This window comes from Rutidosis leptorrhynchoides, chromosome 10 (genome assembly GCF_046630445.1).
Source record: "Rutidosis leptorrhynchoides isolate AG116_Rl617_1_P2 chromosome 10, CSIRO_AGI_Rlap_v1, whole genome shotgun sequence".
Classification (NCBI taxonomy): domain Eukaryota; kingdom Viridiplantae; phylum Streptophyta; class Magnoliopsida; order Asterales; family Asteraceae; genus Rutidosis; species Rutidosis leptorrhynchoides.
The window spans coordinates 19,830,328-19,840,493 of record NC_092342.1 but is presented as its reverse complement, the minus strand read 5'-3'; the positions used below and the strand labels follow the sequence as shown (position 1 = coordinate 19,840,493).

The following is a 10,166-nucleotide window of genomic DNA, read 5'->3' as shown; positions in this document are numbered from 1 at the left end:
GAACTCAAGGATACAGATTCATACACTTAAGGGGTTTAAAACCCATACCCCACAACACACGGGTATTTATCAGTTATCTTATATCTTTCGTACCTCGTTAGGAGACCCTAACGGAGTACAAATTCAACAAACGAACCTGTTCTGTGACCCTTGTCACAAACTGGTCTCAACTAAATAACCAAATAATTATAAACATATAATTATTAAAATCACTAATTACACCATACCCAAGGGTACAATGGTCATTTCATCTAGGCCCAAAACGCGGGTGTTACAACATTCATGTTCTAACTTGACACAATATTTTACTAGCCTATGTCATATCCTTCAATAAGCATATCAAAGTAAAGTCTCAAACTTCTTGAAGCAGCTAAACTTCATGCTTATATAGGTAGTTCTTTATTCTCGCACCTGCACATGCAGTTTTTCAAAGAACTATTAAGAAATATAATTTCAACCAAACTCACTTGCAGTACTGAACACATACCTTGGGATGTAAAGAATAATGTATTCCAATCTTTAGATATCAAGCTTTCCACATTGAATTCAGCATCCAATACTATATTAGATGGGAATTGGGTATCTTAATATGAAAGATTTCAAATGGACTTTAAACCCATCCCTTTAGCCGCCTTGTGCACAAGATCTCTAGCTAACCCTTTGGTTAAATGATCGGCTAAATTTAAATCAGTTTTCACAAACTCCACAGATATCACACCATTCATAATGAGCTCACGAATTATGCTATGTCTAACACCTAAATGTCTAGACTTCCCATTGTACACCTGACTATAAGCTTTAGCCAAGGTAGCAGCACTATCACATCTGATAGATATGGTGGATATCGGTTTGGGCCATAACGGAATTTCATAAATCAAATCCCTAAGCCACTCAGCTTCCTTACCAGCTGCAACTAATGCTATAAATTCAGACTCCATTGTTGAATTCGTAATACACGTTTATTTCTTGGATGCCCAAGAAATGGCACCTCCTCCAAGAAGAAAAACCCAACCACTTGTAGAGGAGTGATCCTCCATATTAGTGATCCAGCTAGCATCCGAATAACCTTCTATCACCGAAGGAAATTAACTGTAAAACAAACCATAATTCATAGTTCCTTTCAAATACTTAAATACTCGATTTAAAGCTTGCCAATGAACTGAGCTAGGATTACTAGTATATCTACTAAGCTTTCCTACAGCAAATGCTATATCAGGCCTAGTACTTATCATGGCATACATGAGAGATCCTATAGCTCTTGAGTTTTCAAGCTGAGACACTGGATGTCCTTTATTAGGCAATAGCTTAATAGTAGGATCCATAGGAGTACTAACAGGTGAACAATTTTCAAAATGAAACTTATTCAAGATCTTCTCAATATAATGAGATTGAGAAACTGAAATTCCATTGTTTCCTCGTTTGATTCTAATACCAAGAATCACCTCAGCCTCCCCCATGTCTTTCATTTCAAAACTAGATGATAAAAACCTTTTGGTTGTATCAACTTGGTGTTGATCAGTACCAAAAATCAACATGTCATCTACATACAGACAAATTATAACTCCTTTACTGAAATTATCAAATTTGCTATATACACACTTGTCAGCTTGGTTTATTGCAAAACCATTAGACAAAATCACATCATCAAACTTTTGATGCCACTGTTTAGGTGCTTGTTTCAAACCATACAATGACTTCTTCAGTTTGCACACCTTATTTTCATTTCTAGGCATCACAAACCCTTCAGGTTGTTTCATGTAAATCTCCTCATCCAAGTCACCATTCAAGAATGCAGTTTTCACATCCATTTGATGAATCACAAGATTATGTATAGCTGCAAGAGCTAACAACAATCTAATAGTGGAAATTCTAGCAACAGGAGCATAGGTATCAAAAAAGTCAATACCTTCCTTTTGCCTAAATCCTTGAATTACCAATCTAGCTTTGTACTTATCTATAGTACCATCCACTTTCATCTTCCTTTTGAGGATCCATTTACAACCTAAAGATTTACAACCATGAGGTAAATCAACCAAAACCCAGGTATCATTATGCAAGATTGAATCAATCTCATCCTGAATCGCTTCTTTCCAGAAATTTGCATCCCTTGATGCCATGGCTTCACTAAAAGTCCTTAGATCTCCTTCAGCAATAAAACAATATTCATGTTGAGACATAGTCCCATCCCTTTTTCCTTCAACTAAATATAGATGAAAGTCAGATCCAAAAGACTTAGCTTTCTTAGGTCTAGAACTCCTTCTAGGTACTGATGATTCAGAAACATCACTCGCTTGATTTCTGAATCATTATAGACGTAAATCTATTTTCATCAAATATTGCATCTCTAGACTCTATCACAGTGTTAATTGATACAGAGTCATTAGATTCTATAACATAAAATCTATATGCCTTGGAATGCTCAGCATACCCAATAAAGATACAATCTATACCTTTTTCACCCAAGTTTTTCCTTTTGGGTTCAGTGAGTCTCATAACCGCTCGACAACCCCAAACTTTGAGATAACTCAAATTTGGTACCTTTTTATGCCATATTTCATACGGGGTATTTTTACTCTTTTTATTTGGGGTTCTATTCAATAAATAACAGGCTATCAACATAGCCTCACCCCAAAATCCTTCACTTAAACCAGAATAGGATAACAAGGAATTAACCATTTCCTTCAACGTCTTATTCTTCCTTTCAGCCACACCATTTTGCTGTGGCGTGTAAGGAGCCGTGGTTTGATGTATTATACCAGTAGATCGAAAATAAACTGGATCATAATACTCACCACCTCTATCAGTACGCAAAACTTTTATTAATTCATTTTTATGTAACTCTACTTCTTGTTTATAAATTTTAAATTTATCCAGAGCTTCATCTTTTGTATGCACTAAATACACATAACAGTATCTAGATGCATCATCAATAAAAGTTATTACATACTTTTTGTTTCCAAGTGAAGGCGTTGCATGAAAATCACATAAATCACTATGAATAAGTTGTAAAACTTTACTTTCTCTATTAACTTCCTTAAAAGGTTGTCTAGTTATCTTAGTAAGCATACAAGTTTTACACCTTTCATTATTTGTGTCAAATGCGGGAATTAAGCTTATTTTGGACATATCTTTTAATCTTTTATGATGTATATGTCCTAACCTAGCATGCCATAATTCTGATTTGTTTATACTATTATTTACACTAGATGTAAGCATACAAACAGAATTAACATCAAAAGGATAAACAAGATTCAACCTAATCATACCATTACAAACATAACCAAATCCAACAAAAGTACCATGTCTTGACAAGATATACTTGTCACTTTCTAACACTCGTTTGTAACCAAACTTATTCAACACAATTTAAGACAAGAGATTCTTTCGAATCCCCAGAATATACAAAACATTATCCAAACATAAAACATTTCCAGAAGTGAAATTAAGTAAAACACGTCATATTCCTTTGATTGGTTCAGTTGTAACGTTACCCATCTTCACACAAGATCTATCTTCAATTGGTTGACATTCTTCAAACCAACGAAGATCCTTGCAAACATGACACGTCGCACCAGAATCAACCCACCAAGCAACATCATCATCCTGAACATAAAATGCATCAGAAATCACAGAAATATAATTCTGAATATTATTAAAATTACATAACATATTCTGACCTTGTTGCTTTTTCGGATCCTTAGATCCACTTGGACCAGCGCCATCCTTTTTCTTTTTCCCAACATGGCAATCCTTCTTCATATGACCAGGTTTGCCCCACTTCCAACATTCAAGTTTTGACTTTTTAAGATGACCAGACTTGTCATCACCGCCTTTGTTTTTGCGTTTGTTGTTCTTAAACTTGTTGAACTTCTTAGAAGATTCACCTTCCACCATGTTAACATAAGAATTCCCAACTTGATTCTTACCTTTAGGATTGTTGTCAAGTTCTTGGGTATTCAAAGCCTCTTCAATCCGAAAATGACTTCCAAGTTGAATTAAAGCTAATTCTTCCTTGCTGTGTTTCAAAGTGTGTTTAAACTCTTTCCATGATGGAGGCAGTTTGTCAATAATCATTGCAATCGAAATGGCTTCATCCATTTTCAGATTATGTTGAACAATCTGTCCCAAAATCCTCAACAATTCATGAAATTGTTCCATAACAGGCCTGGTATCAACCATCTTGTAATTCATAAAATTACCAACCAGAAACTTCTTACTAGAAGCATCTTCTGCCATGTACTTGGATTCCAGTGAATCCCATAGTTCTTTTGCGGATTCGACATTTTGGTAAACATCAAATAGAGAATCAGACATACCATTCAAGATGTGGCCACGACATATGTAATCGTCGTTATCCCATTTTGATCTCCTCTTAGTAACCTCCAGTGTTTCTTCTTCATCAAATTCAGGCCTGGGAGTACTCAGAACGTACACAACTTTCAGGGTTGTGAGAAGAAAGTGCATCTTCTTCTGCCATCTACGAAAATCCTGCCCTTCAAACTTCGCCAATTTGTCAAACTTGCTTGTCATATCTTTCACAGATTCTCTTTTCGTCATCTTCACATAATACTTTGATCTTTGTTGTATATATGAGTTTCGATTTCGGATTTCTGAGAGTCGTGTAATCACTTTCAGATCAAAGTATTTCGATGGTACTATCGAAATCTTCAATCAGATCTGTGTTTTTGTGTGTATAAATTTGAAAACGTACCAGGAAATTAAATAACCAAAATTGGGGTTTTTAACTGCCGAATGGCAGTTCAATCTATAACTGCCGAGGCAGTTTCATAACTGTTAAAAAAGGCTCAAAAATGGGCTTTTATTTTGGGTCAAAAAAGGCGCTGCCCCCATACCCCCGTCATAATCAAGATAAGTTCAAACATGTGTGCACTCCACACTTTCCCGAACTTATTCGATATTTATCAAGATTAGATTGGTTAACAAATTAATCCCATTACACTTAAATCATATTGGTGACACAAATCACCAACACACTTGTCTCCCTATCATGCATTTGAAGGTTCACTATACCCAAATAACTTGAGGGCGAGTTTTTTTCAAGTGAGAGAGACTGACGCGGGACTAGATACGATGAATGGGCTGAATGTGGATGTGGATGTGGACCCCGGAGGGCTGCTCATCCGAATGAAATAAACCCTTGGGTTAAATAATAGAGGAGGCGATCTATCTTTATTTAATTATTGTTATATTCTTTTTGATATACTTATTAGCTATAGTTTAGGAGTTTCAGTCCTATTATGATTGTGCTCGTTCCCTTATAAATAAACATGTACTTCGTTAGTTAGAGGACATCTTTTGAATAGATAAATTTTGAGTTTCTTGTTTTACCGTATTTTCTTTTAGTTGTGAAGAGCATTTGTATTTACAATCCCTTGTTCCGTATTAAATATTTTTACTAATATTCAAATTTGTTACACATTAAAAAAAGGGAGTTGATCCGTACACCACCTTGTTTTTGCCATACACCACCAAAACAATTATTTAGACAGTTTTACCCTTCATTTGAGAAGTTAACGGGAGTTGGTGGTGAACAAAAGGAAGGGTAAAAATGTACAAAAAATTTATTTAGTAGTGTATGGCAAAATAGAGATGGTGTACGGATCACCTCCCTCAAAAAAAAAAAAAAAAAAAAAAAAAAAAAAAAACATTTAAATGTGTGCCTACATTTTTCGAATTTTCCCCACCAGGATTATACACAAGATTCAAATGGTTACATGCTAAAAACACGTGACATGTGCACGTTGACAGCAATTTAACAGACAGTTAATTTTCGTTAATGATATAATTTGGACAGTCATAAGTTCGGAGGGATGAAGCGAGCAAAACAATAATAACACAGGGATTATTTTAGCAATTATTTCAAAAAATACTAATCAAATCCTGAATCCACATCTCCTTGATAATTGATTTCTTTGAAATTGGGAACTAGGGTTTGGCCACCGAAATCGAAGCATGAGCAATTTGAGGACAATTTGTAGGCTTAATCATGCGGTATACTCATCGTTCACATGCTGTTACAATCGAGCTAGATGTCGACCTCGACTGATTGTTAGCCTTTCGAATCCGATACGAAACCCTAATTCCTTAACGCCTCGATTGATTGATGCATCAAATGTTAAAAAGATGGAAACTTTATCATGGGGTGGATTTAGAAATCATCAAAGGAGGATGTTATCTAGGTCTGCTAATTCGACCGATGCAAAATCTCTGTATGATACTCTTGGTATATATATTATTTTTTTCTATAGTTTTATTATTATTATTAATATATAATATTTAATATTTACTTAATTATTTATATTTGTTACTTTTCTATTATTAACAGCTCATTGTAGCAGAAAACATGCAGCAGGATAAACAAATAGCTGAGAGTGAGAGTGAGAGTGATGATGCTGATTCAAATAAACCAGTAGTAGTCTTGACAGGTATGTTCTTGTTCTTCTTCTTCAATTACATAATAATCCCAACTGGATTGGATTGATGGAGGTTTAAGAATTTATTACTTTTGCTATTATTATTAACAACTTGATTGATTGTAGCAGAAAACATGCAGCAAGATAAACAAGTAGCAGCAGCAGAGACTGATGAATAAGTGGAAAGCAATAATAATAGCAAAATCATTAGAAAGATGGAGATTCATTGTTCGGACAGGATAGATATTGACGGCGAGCCCTTTAAAAGAGAGTCTTTAGTGGTCCAAACCAATTACAATTTCGGCTTTGCCTACGTAGATAGGCTCCAAGGCAATAGTGAACTCCTTCTGAAGGTTCAATTCTTTTGTGCAGAACGTGCCAAGATCCATGATGATTATGCCCATGATGAAACCCTCCTTGGACAGAAGTTGAATGAGTTCAATTCCAAATTTCGCCAAGCCAATCAGATACATGCTCTTGATCTTATGACTGTACGCCTCTTTTTTCTTCTTCTTATTTATTTATTTATGGATAATTAATTTGCTTGATATTTTTCTGTTTTTATTTCAGGCTGCTTTCGAGTTGGAGATAAGAAGCCTCGTGGACGTGTTGATGGATGACGTTATTGACATTTTTCTCAAAATGACTGATGACGAGGCTTACAAAATCTTATATGTGAATTTGAGAGATGAGTTTAGTCATAAAGTATATAAGGAGTATAGTAATCGTGTCATGTTTCACAGGTGGGCTTTTGAATGAATAGGTACCGCTTATTGTTGTTGCTGCCGCTGCCTTTGTCTTTAATGTAACTTATTATGTGCCAATGCCATGGATGTGTTTATGTGTTTTTTTCCTTCTGATTCTGTGGTGGTATTTGATGAATGCTTAAACCAGTTGCTTGCTTGCTTGCTTGCTTCTAGTATTTTAATTTCATCATGATGATTAATTGCCACGGATGTGTTAATTATTTTTTTCCCCCTTTTCTTATGCTATGCTGTTTAATGAATGCTTAAAATAAAATGTAGTTGTACTTGATCTTGATGAATGTTTAAAATTCAATGCCTTGGTTGTATATAATCTTGATATTACCTAATTGAGTAAGCTTTTCTATCTATTTCTTTTCATAAAAACATGTCTACGTCATCATTCAAAAGTCAAATGAATTGACTGCTACAGTTAATTTTAAATATGTCAATCAAGCAGGTAATATCAAAAACAAATAAGGTAGCTGCTGAATCAAGGTGTTGCTGGTGATTCTTCCTGAACTTCAAAAAATGCTCTAAAGAAAGAATGTTTTCGACATTCTCTCCCTATACTCGGCCGCAACAAGCTATTTGTTATCCAAATCGTAGCGTTATTCCCAGCAAGCCAGATACTCCATATTGTAGCGGGACCGATTAACTTTCAAAATTTAGCCGCATTAATCCCCATACCCAAACTCCATTCCATAGAGAATGAAGCATGTGAGAATGGAATCTATATCTATATATCTTTTATCTTGATAAATCACATACATAAAACTGCCACGTGTCACAGCCTTATTCAATCTCACAGAATAGCTTTTTGTCAGAATTTTGAATTAAAAAATTCATAAAATCCATACATCTGACGCGTGTCCCAAAATTCGTCTATTAACTGATAATTATCAAAAACCGCATCCTTTAATCTTATTTCCAAAAATCCTGGTGATTTCTCATCTTCTTCATCTTTCATCAACACTATGGTTGTTGATGATTTTTTCCTTCATTCTCCATCACCATTTAGGGTTTTTCTACCAGAGATGCGGATTTAGGACGAGCAAAATCAACGTTAATATCAAACCAAAAGCCCAAATCATTCAATCGGGTAAGTAAATCTTATTTCCATGAACACTGTGTTCATCATCAAACAAAAATCGATGCTGCTGCAGGTTTTTTTTATAGATTTACATCAAGATTTTTGACTCTATTTTTTGTTATCTACAATTAGGTATTTGGGGTATTTGATTCTAGATGTTTTTGTATCGAAAAATTTATTCGCCGTTCGTCAACCCTAATTCTCGATTAATCTATCGCGTTGTTATACGATTTCATTGTAATCCAATCCGTCAAAAACACCATCATCGTCACAGTCTACAGCCCAAGCACCGTCCCTTTCTCCGCCTGTTACCTACTCTGTCACAATCACCATCATTGACTCTGCCATCGATTTACCAGGTTAAGTTTTGACAAGACTGTAATACTCGATTTTAGAAATTTGTATTTTGATTTGAGTTGTTATTGTTTAGGGTTTTTTTTTGTTAATATTGGATATATGACTAGATGACTAATTTTATATTTGTTATAGTTTAGATTTGTCAATTTAGGTATGCAGTTTATAAAAGGTTGTGACCGAATAATACCTATTTTTGTTTAAGATTGTTCACATATTGACTTTAAATCTAATTGATAATTGCATATTTATCTTCTATATTCTACGTGTTTATTAATCAATACTTATTCAGGTTTATTAGTTGATTGATAAATGAGGAGCCATTCATTATGGACTTTGTCTGAATGTGTTGGTACACAATATGCATCAACAATTTGATTATGTTCAAGCAAAAGGGTGTCATCCGAAACCTATCCTCATCGACACATTAACTGATAGGTGATTGGTTATATTCATTTTGATGTTTTATTATTTAATTTTGTACCTTTTTATGCTTAATATAGATTTATATTTGATATTTTTGATTAAAATTATTGCATTATTATTATTGATTTATGCTGATTTGGATTAATACAATATAAAAGTGACCTAATTTTTATATTTGTATTTTGAAGTTGATTATATTTGTGGTCATATTTTTTGAGGTATTACCAAAGAGTAAAGATTCTTACTGAAATGCTGAATAGAGAACAATTTTGATGAATTAGTAACATTAATGATAAATATGACTTTTGCTGAAGTGAAGTTATCTATATTCATATATCAGGTTCTTTTCTAGAACCTTTTTCTATATGTTGTATCTTTGAAGATTTCTTTGTTTCTAAAATGTGTGTATATATACATGTTAGTTAGAGTTAAGTAACATGCCTGTATAGTTCAAGTCTTTTTGTCCTTTATATTTTATGTTTATCAATGATTGTTATTATCAAACATCCTGTTACTAAAGTTGTACTTCGTATAATTTAATCGTTTTCAATAAATTAACTGATGACTATGGTGTTACATGTTCACATGATGTTCATCAAGAAACAACTGAAGCTATAATTATTTGTTCAATGCTATTACAAGTTGTATTTTCAAATGGCATTAACTTGGCTACAGTTTGATAGGCTAATCTTTCTGATTTTTTGTTTGAGAACATAAAATTTTGGGAGTCTTCCACATCAAAGTCCATTGTTCTTTTGAGTTGGTGCTAATATATATCTTTGCTTAATCAAAATATTGTAATAATATTTGGGGTAAAATTCTTTATTTTGGGTATGCATTATCAATGAATTGTTTTTTTGTAGTTTGTGGTATATGATTGAATTATCAAAAAAACTTTTTTTATTGCCTAAAAAGAGTTGAAAGTCTTCCCATTGTCCAACGTACTACCATCTCCATGATCTGTTAAAATTATTCACGGAATGTTTATAATATGTGGATATACTTGTCATTGCAGATGTGTAGGATCCTGTTGAAATTTCAGGACTTCCAAAGGATAATGTGTAATTTGCAGCCTTGAAAGATTTCCAGGTTATTTTCTATCATTGTTCAATTGAT

General features: G+C 33.8%; 1 protein-coding gene across 1 annotated transcript; it reads left to right on the top strand.

The window, feature by feature from the left end:
* Positions 1 to 6,566: 6,566 nt before the first annotated feature.
* Positions 6,567 to 7,334, top strand: LOC139873433 (uncharacterized). The gene is made up of 2 exons (XM_071861361.1): positions 6,567 to 6,925; positions 7,005 to 7,334. Exons 1-2 carry the CDS (start codon positions 6,650 to 6,652, stop codon positions 7,191 to 7,193), a joined length of 465 nt encoding a protein of 154 aa, XP_071717462.1. The 5' UTR covers positions 6,567 to 6,649; the 3' UTR covers positions 7,194 to 7,334.
* The last annotated feature ends 2,832 nt before the right edge of the window (positions 7,335 to 10,166 follow it).

Bases quoted from the DNA above. Each gene is read 5' to 3' on its own strand.
- LOC139873433 (XM_071861361.1), top strand. From the start codon at position 6,650: ATGGAGATTCATTGTTCGGACAGGATAGATATTGACGGCGAGCCCTTT. The intron at 6,926-7,004 runs GTACGCCTCTTT...TTTTTATTTCAG, and splicing joins ATGCTCTTGATCTTATGACT to GCTGCTTTCGAGTTGGAGAT.